Source organism: Paramormyrops kingsleyae, chromosome 11 (genome assembly GCF_048594095.1).
Source record: "Paramormyrops kingsleyae isolate MSU_618 chromosome 11, PKINGS_0.4, whole genome shotgun sequence".
NCBI lineage: Eukaryota > Metazoa > Chordata > Actinopteri > Osteoglossiformes > Mormyridae > Paramormyrops > Paramormyrops kingsleyae.
The window spans coordinates 7,086,587-7,103,883 of NC_132807.1; the positions used below are offsets into that span (position 1 = coordinate 7,086,587).

General features: G+C 45.8%; 1 protein-coding gene across 1 annotated transcript; it reads left to right on the top strand.

Annotated features, from left to right (window-relative positions):
- Positions 1-1,337: 1,337 nt before the first annotated feature.
- Positions 1,338-16,886, top strand: LOC111844968 (SECIS binding protein 2-like). The gene is made up of 18 exons (XM_023813932.2): positions 1,338-1,549; positions 6,085-6,272; positions 6,926-7,250; positions 7,334-7,463; positions 7,543-7,763; positions 7,977-8,001; positions 8,118-8,227; positions 8,396-8,527; positions 9,854-9,949; positions 10,064-10,231; positions 10,681-10,822; positions 11,003-11,172; positions 11,293-11,425; positions 11,623-11,785; positions 13,168-13,388; positions 13,688-13,842; positions 13,928-14,147; positions 14,266-16,886. Exons 1-18 carry the CDS (start codon positions 1,529-1,531, stop codon positions 14,880-14,882), a joined length of 3,237 nt encoding a protein of 1,078 aa, XP_023669700.2. The 5' UTR covers positions 1,338-1,528; the 3' UTR covers positions 14,883-16,886.
- Positions 16,887-17,297: the final 411 nt, after the last annotated feature.

Sequence of the window (17,297 nt, forward strand, 5' to 3'; positions counted from 1 at the left end):
GTTGCTAGTTTCTAACTCTTAGTGTGACCTTCCTAAACTGTGCCAGAGATGATTCATGCGAGAAGCTGACTGGATATTTTTGGTCAGAGTGAGAAACAGCCCCTGAGCGCAGCAAAGCTAGTCCAGAATTAATTCTGTGTCTCCATATGAATGACAATATAAAGCAGATGCAGTCTGGGTCACTGCACTGTCTGTTGGACAACTTATACTTTCAACCGATGGTTTTTAGGCTTTTTATTGAACATTTTTAGATAGTCTTCCTGCAACAGGCAGGAAAGTGTTTAGGTCAAACACTTAATGACTGATTACTCAATAGTTCTGAAAGAAATGTACCTGTAGATACCAATAGCACAATATAAGTATTTGCTTATTACCCTTCATATATGTTGGCAAGCTCTTATTTATTAATTGTCAAACCAGGTGAGTTTTGAATTAGGTAAGTGACATTGTGCAATCTAGTTAGGTACTGCCATTTTAGTCTCTGACAACACCGTTGTCCTTACATCAAATACGTAGGAAGAGTTTAATACTAGGGGACAATCATTCAAATATTTTTTTATTGAAGCCAAATTAAATATTGCAGTGTACATGTTCCTCAAGTTCCTACACCCCAGCATGGCATTTTTTAAACTAAAATATTTTATGAATACATTTCGATCTTTATAGATTTATGAATGATACTTCCATTTGGAATTTGTAGTTGCGTGCATTTGTTTTTACAATCAGCAGTTACCCAACTGCATATTAAGTAATGGGTAACGTTAGCATAAGGCACGAGGCAGGGGACACCCTGGGTGGGATGCCTGTCATTGCAGAGCACATAAATACCCTTGATACAATACAAAATGAACACAAAATATATTTAAGTGGATAAAGATGTGGTTTTAGATGTGATAATGACAATGAAGCTGAGTCTAAACGTTAACCAGTTATCTACAGCAGTGACAGCGCCAGGATCAGTCTAGTGCGGCAGGAAAGCACACAGTCATTTTCTGGCGTGTTTTGTTCTAGTGATTTTTGAACGGAAGAGATGGACAGAATTTCTCATCGCCGTTGATCGCCCCTAACCCTAGAACCACCCCTGACCTACCGTGGCTAAATTTGGGACGAATGTGAAGAAATGTAATGTAATGTTGAGAGGAACAGAACCCACAGTAGGCCACATTATCTTCTGTTCTGCTAATTTTAACCACTTCTCGCCGATTCCTCTTTTGGCTCGAGCTGAGATAACCCAGGCGATGGCTCAACGAATCACAGTCCGATGCAACGCTCTATTCAGAAACGCTGGGACGGTTCCGACTTTTTGGGCCAGTGGGGCTTCCGTTACGACTTACACGCTCTATTTTTTTTGACCATAGAAACGCGAGCGGCGCAGGAAGCCGAGTAGTTGTTGCGACTGCAGCGAAAAGGGCAGCTGGGTGTGTTTTCGCACGGGCGGCGGAGCGCCGACCATGACTGAAACAACGACGTCCCCTTGACATTTGCGGTCTGTCTGTTAGTCAGTCGGTGTCGTGGCGCCACCGGGGTCATGGACTGTAGCGACATTAAGGTAAACGGGCTTTTTTTAAGGTGTTGACTGGTTTTGTGTTCGCTCCGCCAAACTGCCTGCTTCGCTAGGCCGTCAAAATGCACGGTCGCGTCGGGACGTTAAATTAGAGAGTAATGCCGGTGTCTTGTCACCTAGCATAGGAACTAGCAAACTCCTCAGAATTACCAGAAAGTCATTATAAAATGTTATTTTTTTCCAACGAACTTTCTCGAAACGTTAGCAGTACTGCTAACTAATTGTTGCTGTAGTCGTTCGCCTGACACTGAGTGCTATGAAAAGATAACTGGTTATATATACGTGTGATCTTTAAATTGCCCTTTTCCAACCTCAAAGAAAAGTCTATCTTCTCATTTGCAGTGGTGTCTGATTCTGAGCCTAACCTCCACCTTAACCCTAACCGCACCTGTCATCCCTTTACTTTCCTTTGGACGTTAAGCCTTGAGGCGATTTAATGCAGCTTTAACTTTATCATCCGGATTGTCGACGTGAATTCTAAGTATGAATTTGTCAATCTAACACACATGTCCTATAAGAGCCACCTGTTGTCAAAGTCGCCGTACATCGTATATTCCACTGATTTTTAAAATTTATTTTCAAACACGATCGTTTTACATTTTAATAGAATGCATTCCTCTGCAAACTTGTTGTTGCTATTCTGTCAGATATATGGACTAAAATTAATTTGTTGCCAGTTAAATTGCTGTTTTTTTTTAGCAATGTTTTTTTCCTAAAATAAACGCCGGTAATTACATGCAAAATCGCCCATATGCTGTACCTGCGTAATAGTAGACTCCTATTAAAATTAGTTGAACATTGATTGTACCACCTCCGGAACTTTGCCCTCGCTTATTAGATATTTCTACGTCGGTTCGCAGCTATATATTTTCTCTCACAAACCATTTGGCTTCTTATTAGTTGTCCAAGCAGCGTAGCTTCTGGATCCTTAGTGTTTCTTCGTTGTTTTTCACTGAATGCCTTAAAGTAAAATTATATTTAATGGCTTCTGTCGCTTATACTGGTATTTGTTTACTGGGTTAATTAGGGAAGATTCTGTAACGAAAATGTTATGCTGCTGATACAGTTGGAGTGACAGTTGTCACGGCGGAAGCGTTTGGTTATGTGCTTTTTTTTTTAATTCAGCTGTGTGAAACGTCTGTTTTCCATGGGTTCTCTCTCGTAGTTTTGGAAATAACGCATCGGTATATTTAAGCAAAAAAAAAAAAAAAGCTGAATAGCGTGCCTCGGAGGTGATATTTGTGTATTGTGGGCATTTTATAGTTTGTTTAGTTGCACATTGATGAAACTTAATAACTTGTCATAATCCCCGCATAAAGAAAACTGGTTTACAGAAAGCTTGGTATGTGTAACTGGTGGGGAAAATCTACCTTTTCATTGTTCAAATTGTGGGATGTAATATAATCGATTAACTTTCTGTTGCACCATTAAAATGTAATGTCAATATGTGGTAACTTTAACCTAACGCCAAATTTGTTGGGCTTCTTAGAAGGAAAAAAGGTGTTTCAGTGCATTAGTCTTTTTCCATAATCAGATGTTACATGTCTTTCTCTTGAAGTCTTTCTTTTAGAGGACAGTCAAATGGTCTGTTCAATGTGTGAGTACTGCAGCTGGAGCTGGCATTGTCTCTGCGTCCCACGGTCTGTGCTGGCTCGTTCGCTTCGAACCTTGTGCTGTAAGCATAAGGGGTGGCTGCCCAGTGCATCCGTACCGGTGTCAGCACAGCTCCGGGCCCCTACACATCTGGGGCTGACCTCAGTGGCAGACGTACAATTGCCTCTTTTCACTCGCGTGCTGGTCTTCTTCTGCCCCCGGGGCCTAAGACAATAGTCTAATGTCGAGCAAATCCAGATCAAAATAACAGGCATTTTTGTAGCTGTGGTTGTCCAGCCTTTGACCAGGGTACACCTTGGCACTCAAAAAGCATTCAAAACGCATAAAGTGTACTGTACTGTAAATAGCGTGGCCATTTATTCAGTGTTTTTTATTTATTTATTTATTTTAGGTTAGTTCCATATGTTGGTTAACTGTACTGGTAATTTATTTGAACAATGTCTCATTTGTTAGATGTCCATTTTAAATAGTGAGGAGTTATGTTGCAGTGGCTTGTTTCTAGATGTCTCAATTGCTGATTCAGCCCCAGGTTCATGAAAAAAGTTACCAATAGCCGTTTAGACTCACTGGCACAACACATTTTGGGGTTTTAGGAGGAAATTGGCAAGAACTCACATCATCATGAGGAGAACATGCAGATTGGAGAAAGTCAGATTTCAGCCTGCAACTCTGGAGCCATGAGGTTTCCCACTGAGTGAACTTCCCAACACAAATCGGTTCAGAGGTCCTTTACTACATACGGATTTGTCTGAGCTGGCATTTATGTTAACCCTGACTTGATGATGGTCAGATGCCAGTTTGTCCCGTGTGTGTTATTCGCACTGAAACATGGAGGGTTTAAATGCTTCCTGTCCGTTGAATGCTCTATCAACAGTCAGCAGGATATGGGGACAATTGCTGGCTGTCTCTGTGCTCACTGGCAGTTATAAAGCTTATGCATTCAGTTTACTTGGCTTGTTTGTTTGCCTTTGGCTGTGAGCAGCAGGGATGGTCACCAAGGAGTAGTAACGCAGGGCTTGTTTTCCACTTTTGTCCTCTGCCATTGACAAAGGCACATAAAGTGATTGTTAAACACATAATACAAGTCTTTCAGAAGCTTTACCTTCGCTGTCTTTCACTGTTCCGCTATCCCTGTCTGAGCTGGAGGTCATATCTCTGCCTATCGCATTCCTTCCAAATATTAATGTCCATTGTCTTAAAGCAGTGGTTTTTGGCTATTTCATTGGCTGCTTGTGTATCTCCATCACGCACTCTGGAAAGTAATGACTCATGACCGCATGGCATCCTGTCCAACCATGCTCAAGCTTCTTCAGAGGGATCCTCTGTCTTTCTAATATTATATATGTGTGAGAATTATTATAACTAGACCCCAGTGTTTTTTTATGACTTATCGCTACACACCCCAGATGAGATGTCAATAATGTCAATAATCACTTGAAGAACCATAGTGCCCAGAGTATAGAAACATCATTTCTGTTGCAATGTGCTTTAATATACAGAGCTGACCATGCAGTCCTCAGGTTCCTCACCTTATGTCAGGTCACCCTAACCTCTGAGCACGTGTCTAAAATGGAATTTCAATATGTCAGCGAAGGTGCCACCATGGATTGCATCTAAGAGGGAGGCATTTGAGAATCAGGTGCTGCACAGTGCAGTGCCTAACATGTCGATCATCGGGGAAGCGGCAGAGTGGAGGATGGACTAGTCAGGAGCAGCTCTGCCCCAAGCTGACAGAGGATGCTTATGAATTGTTCAGGCTGACATTTTTATCTGAACCCAGAAGCAGCGTTTGCCTTCCGTGACATGCTCATTTGGGGAAAGAAGCTTCTCTCACTTTTTCATGTTTGAAACCACCCTGTAAGTGTTGTCAGCACTTTTCTCAAAGTGACCTGTCATAAATTTGTACCGGCTTCTTTTCATGCAAGAGTCTATGTAAAAACACTAACTGAAAATGGCCTCTGGATGTAGATACAGACTTGATACTTGGTTTTAATTTGTGTAAATATTACCTCTCCCTTCCACAAGCCATGGTTTTATCTCACCACATGTTGGGTTCTGATGTGGAAAATCTTGTTTTGCATTTAATTAACAGTTGAATAGAATAACTTTGACAGACTTTCGCTCTTTAGTTTTGGCCCAAAGTGATGACTTATGCTGGTACAGTAACTAAAGTTCTTGCGAGGATGGGTCATTCAGTTTTATTACTGCACCTCTAGAATGATGTCACTGAAATGCAGTACATCACTCCAGTGTGGGTGAGGTTGGTGGGTCTAAGTCATTCTGTGTAAATTCTCAGAAAGCAGCCTCTGCCATACCTCACACCCTCCCTGGTCACAGTCGGCTGCTGACTGTGCTGGTAGAGCGAGGGTGAGGAAGTACTTTGTTTATCTGATGTTTCCATGACGGGTGTCTTTCACTGTCGCAATTAATGCCGAGAATGAAAACCATTCTCAGAAGTGGTTAGCAATCCAGCCATTTGTCATTTACACCCAAAGCAATGCTGCAGGTATGAAGGTGAGAATGAGGAAGATCCCCAGGAACGCTGATGGCACCATCACCCCATCACTTTCTCATAAGTGTCTGATTTCCCTGAACTTTACCACCTTAACTAGACAAAGAGACGTCTGTGTCAGAAGCCTCCTGGTGTAAAATCCCCTGTTATTGCACGAATAGTGATTGAAAATTTTTTTTCCCCCTCCATATTGAACATGCTGATACACTGGCATAATAATTTTGAGAAGATCAACTGTAGTTTCATTGCTTTAGGAGATAGCATACTTGTCATGTACCGGTAATGCCAGTTTCTGTAAATATTTGTTGTAGACATGGCAGTCTCTGAAATAGGAGGTTAGGTTGTTTTTCGGTGCAGGTGTTTGAATCGTGGCTGACCTCCTTCGTTTGGACAGGATGTGAAGCTCTCGGCAGAGGTGGAGCCCTTCATCCCGCAGAAGAAAGGCCCCGAGGGCTCCGCCCTGGTGGGTATCGGTCTGCCTGTGGAAGCGGCGGTGGGGCCGGGCAGTGGGCCCGAAGCCACGCCCATTCCCAGCTATCTCATCACCTGCTACCCATTTGTCCAGGAGAGCCAGCCTAACAGGTACTGTGTTCTTATAGTGCCTGTTTATCACTTTATTTTTTTAATATGAGACATTGTCGAGTAAGTCGACAGGCCAGGGAGATGTTTTCCGTCATAAAGGTTAAAAGCAGACACGTGGTTTCAGTGGAAGTCGTGGAGAGTGCGAGCGCGTGCCGACGTCCTGCGCATGGTGGCGTCCCTCGTGGCCCCCGCTGCATTCCCAGGCCCTCCCGCCCCTCATTTCCTTCCTTCCCGTTTTCTCAATGCAAGGAAACGCTGGCTGCAACGGAATAAAACTCCAAAAAAGCGCAAGCCTCATCCTTCCGGCGAGAGGCACGGTTCAAGCTCAGGCCACAGTCTCTCTAGCAAATGGGGGGGGGGGTCTTGGTCCTCCGCGCTTAGTGGCGTGCAGGCATCCCCTCTCGGACTGGGCCAAAAAATCTTCTGAGCCTTGCATATTCTCCACCCATATAGCCAGTGAGTGGAAAACAATGGGTAGATATCTCGAGGGAGAGGGTGTCAGCGGCATGAAAATATTCATTAAAATGGCCTCCTATTCTTAACTCTTGACTGTTCTGTGTCAGACACAAGAAAGCTCACTGTATGTGAGATCAGTGTGTTTTCTTGTCTTCTAACGGATCCTCTGTTTTCACTCTGGTCCTCTTCCCTTACAGGCAACTCCCTGTGTATAATGGAGACCTGCGGTGGCACGCGGCCGCCCCCACCCCGAATGGGCCATACCTGGCCTACCCCATCTTGTCCTCGCCCCAGCCTCCCGTGTCTAATGACTACGCCTATTACCAGATCGTGCCTGCCCCCTGTCCCCCCGTCATGGGCTTCTACCAGCAGTTTGCTGGCCCATACGGTGGCCCCGTGCAGCCCGGGATGGTGGCCACACTCTCCGCTGACCTTGGAGAACGGTCCCCGGGCCCAGGCCAGGCATTTGGAACCCTGGCCCACAGAGGGAGGGGTGTTGTCCGGAGCCCTGCGCCGCTCAAGGTGAGGGAGGGGCCATCCCCGGGGGGGGGGGTTTTGGGCACCTGCTGGACGGTTCGGGTGTCTGACCGTTTCTGTCCCTTCAGCTGGTTCCTCAGGCGGGCAGGGCTAAGAGGCTCCCCATGCGGAGCGTGGCGGTCCAGAAGGAGGTCAGTGCCTCTGGCCCCGATGGCAGATCCAAGACAGTGGTGCTGGTGGATGCGGCCCAGCAGACAGGTATGACCAGAACTTTGTTGGGTTGTGCCGTAGAATTCAGCCCCGGTTGACCACAGGTGACACTCCCGATCCCCCTTAGACTTCCCGGGGGATGTTTCTGGAAAGCCCCTGATGGAGAGGGCCAGCCCGCTGGCGTGGAAGAACCGGGCACGGCGACGGCGGCCCTCCCACCCGGCAGAGTCGTCCAGCGAGCACGGGGCCAGCGAGGCCGACATCGACAGCGACAGCGGCTACTGCAGTCCCAAGCACAACCAGGCCGGCGGCACTACCCTGCGGACTTCGGATCCCTCGGTTACTGTGGTACGGCCCGACGCTGCTGGGGGCTTGGGGGCTTGGGGGGGGGGGGGTGACTCCTTTATTACAGCGCAGTCCCATCTGCAGTGGGTGTTTTTAGGTTTCATGTCCTTTCTACACATTCTATCCCTCTATATTTAGTAAACGGGAACCTTTTATGGAAATATGTGGTTATTTATTTTAAATTAAAGTAATTCTACATATTTTTCCATTGTGTAGGCTGGTGAATCTGGAGCAGCAACAGGTTGGTGTTTTTCTTTTTTTATTATGAATTTATTTTTGTTTTATATGCACCTTTAGAGAGGAGGCTCTTCTAAGCTCAGGCCCCATGTTTCTCAGCTGTGACGTTTGTGGTTTCAGCCGCAAGTTGGGTCAATGTTGCCTCCCAAGCCACTCAGAAGTCCTGGGGTGAGAGAAGCTCCTCCTTTTATCAAACAGGAGCGGCATCTTCTCAGAGGAGCTACATGCAGGTGCTTCCCCATGGACGCTTCTCGAAATAACGGAATAAGTGCAGTATTGTTTGCGTAATTAATTGCACTGAATGTTTTGGGTGATGTGTCTTCTTGTGAGATCCGTAAGATGTGGTTGGAGGATGTGTGGGGTTTGGAGCTTCGGTCTGAGGCTCGTCTCTCCTCTAGACCGAGCTCCCGACCGGCTTCCGTGGGCGTGGCAGCACCTCCTCAGACAGGGGCTGCACCCAGCAGAAGAGGCTGCAGGAGGGGACCGTGCAGACCGGTACCCAGCTTGCCGCAGAACCGCTTTATTTTGAGGTGAGAGTGTGAAAGAGGAGACCCCTGCTTTCATCACCAGGTACCCGATGTTTATTGTGGTATGATAACTCTGCTGGTTGCTTGATTCAAACCCACGTTCTGGACATGGACACAGGTTCCTATCTTACTGAGCTATGCACTGCCTCCATGTAAATGTAGTGCTGTTTTCTAATGCTTGTTGTGTTGGAGGGTTAAGGCCGTCTCACACTGAGCGGGGCCAGAAAAAACGGCACGGATTTGCTAAATGTTCGGATGTGAAATTTTTTGATCCGTCAAATTCGCAATATGAAATGTACGTAACTGAGAAGTTTGCATCCAGAAATGATCATGCTGGCGACAAGCACTAGCAGCAGTGCCAAGTTGTATCTTGTTTCTTTTGAGCAAACAAGTTTAAAAAAAAAAAAAAAAGTCAGTCAAATACTGCATACATCCAATTCTGAAAAAGTTTAAACTTTTCCATGAACTTTTTCCATTTCAGATGGTTGATCAGGATAAGTAAAATTTAATTTTTAAAACATGGCAACATCTATTATTAGTTGCGTAACAGGAATAGAGAAAACAGATCATTGTTTTTTTTTTATATTTTATATTGTATATTGATTGTAGACAGATAGGTCTATAAGTCAAGTAAAAATAATAATAAATGGCCACAATTTAATATAATCAGTCATGTTATAAGGCCTTACAAAATTAAATGGAAATGAACATAAACACAAGGTACCAGGACAGTTGCTGCCCAGCCACTACAGGAAAATGGGACAATCGATCCACCCACAAAATCCCCCCTCGAGCTTGGCTTCATTTCATCGTTAGGGTTTGGCCGGCACTGAATTTCGATACCTGCGACATCATCCTTGGGTCTAATCAAAACTGGACCGAAAAGAAAGTATGTGGTATCATCCACCACTACAGGCTAGTGTTGTAAAGCAAAAGAAGGGGTTTCTTCCTATTCAAAAGAACACAAGTGTAAAAACTGCAATACTATTGGTCTTGATGGAACACAACAGTGCAAATTAATCAGACTTAATTTGAAAGCCTTCATAGAAATACGTTTGTTGGTTTCAGAATGATGTTTTTTGGTTTTTACATGTGGGGAAAAAAAAATCATACTTGGTGTGAAATGGCCTTTAAATTGGAAATCTGGGAAATGAGACAAAGAAAATAAAGAGAAAAGAAAACTGATACTTTATTAATCCCCATGGGGAGATTCTTTTTTTCCTACCCTATCTTGTTCTCCATGAGAGACAGATATATGTACAGATGTAATAATATTAATTAATATTAATGTTAGTAATTGATGTGGGATATGATGGAATCCCTTCGTAGGATGAAGAGGAGTTTCCTGAACTTTCCAGTGGAAGTGGAGGACCTGTGTCACGAAATAAACTGGAGCAAGTCCAGGCCAAGATCCCAAAAAGCCTGGTGCGTGTCTGAAGATTCCTAAGCTGAGAATCAAAGGGCCTGCAGGTTCGCGGCCAGGCGCCTCCTCGCAGAACCCTGACGCCTGCCTGCCATTGTGCCTCTCTGTCCCCTCAGCTGGAGAACCTGCCGGAGAACTCGCCCATCAACATCGTGCAAACGCCGATCCCCATCACCACGTCTGTCCCCAAGAGAGCCAAGAGCCAGAGGAAGAAGGCCCTGGCGGCTGCCCTGGCCACGGCCCAGGAGTACTCCGAGATCAGCATGGAGCAGAAGAAGCTGCAGGTCGGCCTCACTCCTAACCATTTGTCCACTCAATATGGGTGTTTCTCAACGTGTATACTTACTTACACTTGCTCTCGTGTACCAGTTTCATGTCATCTTCCATTGCTGAAGACCAGTTCCAATAATCATGAAATAAGTACGGAGGATGGTAAAAATCCCCAGATGTTGTTCTTGTCCCGCCCCAAATATCAAGGACGCATCAGTTGCATCCTCGTCAAACAGGACCAATCCCATGAGTGATTGCACCTCAAGTTCCTTTTTGGGAGACATGTTAGCAAGACCGGTCTTGCCAAGACCACAAGTACAATCTTTATGTTCTTTGTATTTAGAAACACCCTGTATTTCAAGAAAAATGTAGCAGACCTGCAAGTGGCAATTCAGTATCCCTGTGTTTGTGTCTGTATGCGGAGTTCCGTAGTTCAGCTGCATGTCACCCGTGTGCCCTGCAGGAGGCCCTGACCAAGGCAGCAGGGAAGAAGAGCAAGACCCCGGTGCAGCTGGACCTGGGAGACATGCTGGCTGCCCTGGAGCGGCAGCAGCAGGCTATGAAAGCGCGGCAGCTGACCAACACCAAGCCCCTCTCCTACACAGGTGCTCAGCACGCCGGTGGGCTGTGGGTTCCATGTGGAATTCACAAAATTGGATGAGGCCAAACAATCTAGGAATGAACATGCACACATCTAAAGCTTTATAAGGGAGCCGACATACAGGCCCTTAAATTGAGGTCTATCTGTGACCACACCCCTGATTCTGCTCTGTCTCTTATGTTAGTTGGCACAACAGCTCTGTATCATACCAAGGAGTCAGGAAGGATGGGGTCGGGACAGAAGAGCCAGCCGCACCTCGGACCCCACAACAGCCTGGACTCCACTGCTCCAAGGGTGAAAAGGGGCAAGGAAAGGGAGGTACTCAAGGTGAAGAGACCTACAGCTCTGAAAAAGGTGAGCTCTCCGAGAAGGTGAAGCTTTGTGTGGTTTCTTTCTTTGCTCTGGTCTGCTGCATTACGCCTGTGCTGCCTGACATCCATGAGACACCCGCCACTCTGCCCATCCTGTGCTTAGATCATTCTGAAAGAGAGGGAGGTGAAGAAGGGCAAGTATTCCCTGGATCCCACTGCACTGAGAGCGGACGAGCGGGTGGACGATGAGCTGATTTTTACAGACGACCCCTCCCGAGAAGCAGTGTCCCAAGACGGTAGGCACAGGGGCGCCTTAAAGAATGACATGAGTAAACAGTCTGCTCTTCCGAAAACCATTAAATTTCAGTTTAAGGATTCAAATGCAGCAGGCGGTAAAAAATTAGACAGGGAACGTGCATGCATCTAAAAACAAAGCTCAAATAAATAACAATAACAGGGAAGTCTTGTCTCTTGTGGTTATGATGCTATGCAGAGAATGGTCTGAGCGTGCCCAGTGACACCTCGCTGTCGCCGGCCAGTCAGAACTCCCCGTACAGCATCACCCCTGTCTCCCAGGGCTCTCCCGCCAGCTCCGGGATCGGGAGCCCCATGGCCACCTCTGCCATCACCAAAATCCACAGCCGCCGATTCAGAGAGTAAGTGCGCTTCTCACCCTCACCCCTGTAGCACAGATTTTCTTCTCTAAATTAGAGGTGGATGAAATTAGATCCCACCCATCTTTTCCTGCATCCATCAATTTTCAGTAATCGCTTATCTATTTAGGGGCACAGTAATCTCAATCCATTATGCAGCTCTCTCACACACACTCACTCACACAGTAACACACAAATGGCAGTTAGGTGGCAGTTTTGCTGACTGCTCTTGGTTATGATGAAATCGTTTTATGGGTACACCTAGACCAGGGGTGCCCAAAGAGTCGATCACGGAGTAATTCTCAATCGATCGTGTCTGTGCACTTGCATGTGCACCCATTTTTCAGTGTGCAACTAATCTTGTACTGTAAACATTTAGCATGCAAACACGTCAGAAGCCAAAAGATCAAAAATATCTTATATGCAATGCGAGCGTATGTCTTGTATGCAATGCGAGCGTATGTCTTGTATGCAATGCGAGCGTGGCTTTACGGAAGAAGGGCAATTTGGAGCGGAATTTCAAAACGATGCACTAAAACTACGAGATCGAGTTCCCTACTAAAACAGCCATATGCAGCCAAAAAGTGCGAGAACTGAGAAGTCCGTTAGCAGTACAGCAGTCAATTGTTACCCAGCTGCGTCTTCCCAGTGCCACCGGTCTCACTAGGGTAGAGAAATACATTTATTTACACTTTTTCAATTTGGAGAATTACCTGGATTTGTCTGGATTTGCTCTGTGCATGTTAACTATGTAGAAAGGCAATAGCTAGAGTAATAATAGAGTAACAGAGTAGATCTCGGCACACTGGCCACTTGAAAAGTAGATCTTGAGTTAAAAAAGGTTGGGCACCCCTGACCTAGACTGATTAGAATTATTTTTGTACAGGCCAGTGTCTTTGGATACAATGCTTCACCAGCAAATTACTGCAAACAAAGATTTCCTACATGCAGCTGAAATGTCACAGGAATGGGTTAGTTGCCTGAATTCTTAACCCACCCAGCATATTGGGGCTAAAAGTCCATCCCAGAAATGGAAAGTGTCCTCTGGGAATGTAAATGCGGCCTTTTAAAGAGCGACTATACAATAACGGATTGTACGTTGTATGGTGCCAGGCCTGCATCCTCTGTACAAAGTACAATGTATGCCACCCTTTACAGATGGGCCTTTGTTGTGTGAAAAGTCTGCAGCAGTGAGCACATTGTCCCAGCCTCCTGCATCGTACACATTCTGCATCTGAGCCCACGCCTCTGCGTTTATGCATCGCCGTGGGATTTCAGGGACACGTTAACCACGGACTTATCAAGTGCAGTGTTTAGTGGGATGGAATGAGGCTTGATCACATCACTTAATGCGGCCCGTCGACCTCTCTCTGTTCCTGCCACAGGTACTGTAACCAGGTGCTGAACAAGGAGATCGACGAGAGCGCCACCTTGCTGCTACAAGAGCTGGTGCGCTTCCAGGAGCGCGTCTACCAGCGGGACCCCGGGAAGGCTAAAGCCAAGCGCCGGCTGGTCATGGGCTTGCGTGAGGTGACCAAGCACATGAAGCTCCTGAAGATCAAGTGTGTGATCATCTCTCCCAACTGCGAGAAGATTCAGTCCAAAGGTGAGGCTCTGTCTCTTACCAGGAGGAGGTGATGTCCGCCGCTGTGGTTGCCTCCTCCACACCATCTCTGCCCCCCCCCCTTTTATTGTATTGTTTCTGTGACTTTAGGCTGTCCAGTCCAGTATTTTAGGTCATTCTTAACTGACTTTATTGAAATTCATCCTTGTCATTTTAGATCTTTCCACTAGAGGGATATCAGTACATTCTTGATTTTGATCATGACATTGACAATGTTGCGTTAAAATAGATAAAAGGCATGTGGGCACATGAACAGTGACACTCTTGATGTGCTTGATCAGGGGGTCTGGATGAAGCTCTTTACAATGTCATCGCCATGGCCCGAGAACAGGAAATCCCCTTTGTGTTCGCTTTGGGCCGTAAGGCCCTCGGCCGCTGCGTCAACAAGCTGGTGCCTGTCAGTGTGGTGGGAATCTTCAACTACTCCGGAGCAGAGGTAAGTGGGACCAGCTGCCAATAGGCAAGCTTGTCTGCTCATTCCTGCGAACCTCTGGTTTTCACACACCGTTGTCTCCATTCAGGAACTCTTCAACAAGCTGGTGTCTCTAACGGAAGAAGCCAGAAAGGCCTACAAAGATATGGTGTCCGCGCTGGAGCAGGAGCAGGCTGAGGAAGCCCTGAAGAACGTCAAGAAGGTTCCTCACCACATGGGGCACTCCAGAAACCCCTCAGCTGCCAGTGCCATCTCCTTCTGCAGCGTAATCTCGGAGCCCATATCTGAGGTCAACGAGAAGGAATATGGTAAGACCTTGATTTTATACTTCTGGCAGGAATCCAGATATCTTCCCTTTTGGGTTATTTCTCATTGCATGTTCATTAAACTCTATGCCTTGTCCTCCCCCTCCCCTTTACTTTTCAGAAACCAACTGGAGGAACATGGTAGAGTACTCAGATGGTCTAGAGGCAGCAGAGAGTGACAGGGAGCCAAGCAGCAGAGTGACTTCTGTTGGGGGCGAGGCGAGAGCCGTGCCGCAAAAGAGCATTCCTCATGTGGCCCATATGCCGCCAGCTCCTCCTGGGGGCGCGCAGGCCCTGGGGAAAGCTGGGGCCTGTCTAGACCGGGAGGAGGCTAAGACGGACGACAGGCTGGAATGGGCATCCCAGCAGAGCACGGAGACTGGTTCTCTGGACGGCAGCTGCAGAGACCTGCTCAACTCCTCCATCACCAGCACCACCAGCACGTTGGTACCCGGCATGCTAGAGGAAGGTGAGGAGGAAGAGGATGACGAAGACGAAGAAGAGGACTACGTCCCCGAACCCATCTCTGTAGAAGTCCCACCCCTTAGTAGCCGGATTGAATCCTGGGTCTCAGAGACCTTGGAAAACCTGCAGCTGGGTAAGAGCAGGGATAACTTAGACGATGAGGAGGAGGAAGAAGAAGAAGAAGGGGCTGGGCACAGTGAGGACGACGAGCTGCCTGAGCCAGGATTGGACCACAAAGACCCAGCAGCAGAGCCTAAAAGCATCGCATGTTAATTGGCCTGTCTGTCCCGAGCTCCTTCCAACTATCCCAGCAACCAACCAGCAACTGGCTTCCACAAAGCGCAAGTGGAGCAGTGTATGTGCTGCCAGAAGACGACTGGAAACTCAGGAATCCCACCCTGTCCAGCTCGCTTGCAGAACGGACACCGGCGCCCCTATAGACCACACTTTCCGTTATACTTAACATTTCCGTCTTAAGTTATTTCCAGAATGCCATTCCATTGAGGACCATCTTCTGTACAAACAATGCAGACGATTTCAAATAACTCCACCTATTTTTCCTTTAATTTCTTAAACAGAACCCAGAGCTGGGACTTTACAAAAGTATGCTTAGAATTGTTCCATATGAATATGAACAAAAGATTCCCGTTTAGGTTTTTGCGTTACTTTGTAACATCATACTTTCTCTACTCTCAATTGCAGGTAAAACCGCAGTCCTCCCATTGGGTTAGCGGAGATAGTGAACGCTGCCGTTTTCATGCCCAGAATCATGTTAGAATGGGTTGTGCTCAAGCAGTACAGATTTGTGTTTATCCAGGGTTTTCTGTTTTACGGTTGCTAAGTAGAGGTACTTTTCAAAGCTTTGGAAATTAATCCTCATAAATCTGGAAAGGTCTTCATGCCAGTTTTTTGGTGCTCCAAGATTTAAAAAGCTGAAATTACAGAACAAATTTTCTTATTTCTTCTGAATGTGTATATGTGACGTGAATATCCTTTTAATCTATAATTTTTGTGTTGCTTAGATTAATTTTACGGGAGGGGTGTTGTCTGTTGCAGTGTTTGTGATTAGGTTAATTAATGTGTGTATGTGTTTATATAATCTTGGTACTCATGGCTGAGTCCTACAGGGCGCTTTTAGCAGTAAATTTGCCATGAATACCAGGTCTAATTACAGTGTAGATTTCCTTTTCTAGGTAGTTCAAACTGTTGGGAGAAACCTAAAATACCTTTTGAATCTGAGAGACTCCAGACCTCACTCAGTCCCCTTATGTCTGACTGCCAGGAAGGGACTGTGATGGGCGATCACAGGCCACGTGTGGTCACATCTGTCACATTTCTCTTTGGCCACCGTTAATCTGGGGGGGCTCCACCGTTAATCCAGGCCCCCCTCCCTCATTTCGGTTTCTTCAGTTCAGTGTTACTCTTACCTGCTTTGTTCTTTTAGTGACTGCCCCCCCCCCACCTGCCCCTTTTAAAATCCTAGTTCCTTCAGCTGTGTCAATGTTATATAATGACCGTAAGTATTATGTATGATGGTATTAACTTTGATTAATGTTGGTTTATGTGGTTTGAGTGCTAAACTCAACCTAGAAGCTCTGTGATCTTTGCTTGTAGTTTCCAGCTAAGGATCTGGGGGAGGTAAACTGCTAGGTGTCGTTTAACCATGACCCTCTACTGTATAAGCAGCTGGATGATTGATTGAGTGGATTTATCCACTTAAACTGTTTAATGACATCTAATAGCTTTTTACATTTTTAAATAATTTTCTTAAAATCCAATTTGCGGCAAGCACCATTACTGTATAGTACCTGGTTACAGATGGCATGTGTGACGGAGGTGACCACGAGGAATCAGAGCTTGGTTTCCTGAGCAGTGCCATGACAGGAAGAGATTTGCTGTACATTTGTGAATGAGGAATGAAGGTCTTTTTTTTTTGGATGTGCTGTACTGTAGATATAAAGCTTCATGTCAGCTCTTATTATTGTTTTTTTGTCTATGCAGTTTGTGTGGATTAATGATAGCAAACGCATCATTTGCACTTTGTACATACTAGTAAAATTCTTGTATCTAATGTAAAAGGTTTGGTTGTATGAAGATCCCGTTTGGTGTGTCAGTCCTCTTTGTAGTACTTTTTTGGGGATGGCTCTTTGAGTCCAGCACTGGCAAATCTGGGTGCTTCTCATACCTGTCTAAGTGTGACTACATGACTAAATGTTAATATGATTAAAACGTTTTACGTAACCTTTCATGTCTTCAAATTAAACTGGAGAAAATGTATGCAATGGCTAAATGTTATCAATCTGTACGTCAAAGGACATGGATATTCTGAAGCTTGTTCTCTATTTTGAAAGTTGCGGGAGAGTCACAGTGCAACGTATCTGTGTGGCTTAAAGCTCAATCTAATAATTATATCCTCTACAAAGTTGTTGCTAAGTTAATGCCAAAACCCCCGGATCGGGGGAAGAGATGTTTAAATAAAAATTAGCGCAGTTAATTATCGTGGACTGTTGCTGGAGAAGCCTGAAAATATAAGCCGCTTTGAGCCCCGGCAGGACAACTTTTGTTTTTTGGACACCATACAGGAAGTCATCAACATACCGTATGAATAAAATTACACCCCTGCTTTTGCAGGTATGCACAATTATATGGACCCCCCCCCCCCTCCCATTTTTGCCTGTGGCCACTGAT

What these genes read in the sequence shown, in the direction of transcription:
- LOC111844968 (XM_023813932.2), top strand. Translation starts at nt 1,529, where the DNA reads ATGGACTGTAGCGACATTAAG. An exon ending in GGAGCCCTGCGCCGCTCAAG is followed by an intron (nt 7,251 to 7,333) that starts GTGAGGGAGGGG and finishes CTGTCCCTTCAG; the next exon opens with CTGGTTCCTCAGGCGGGCAG. An exon ending in AGAAGCAGTGTCCCAAGACG is followed by an intron (nt 11,426 to 11,622) that starts GTAGGCACAGGG and finishes GATGCTATGCAG; the next exon opens with AGAATGGTCTGAGCGTGCCC.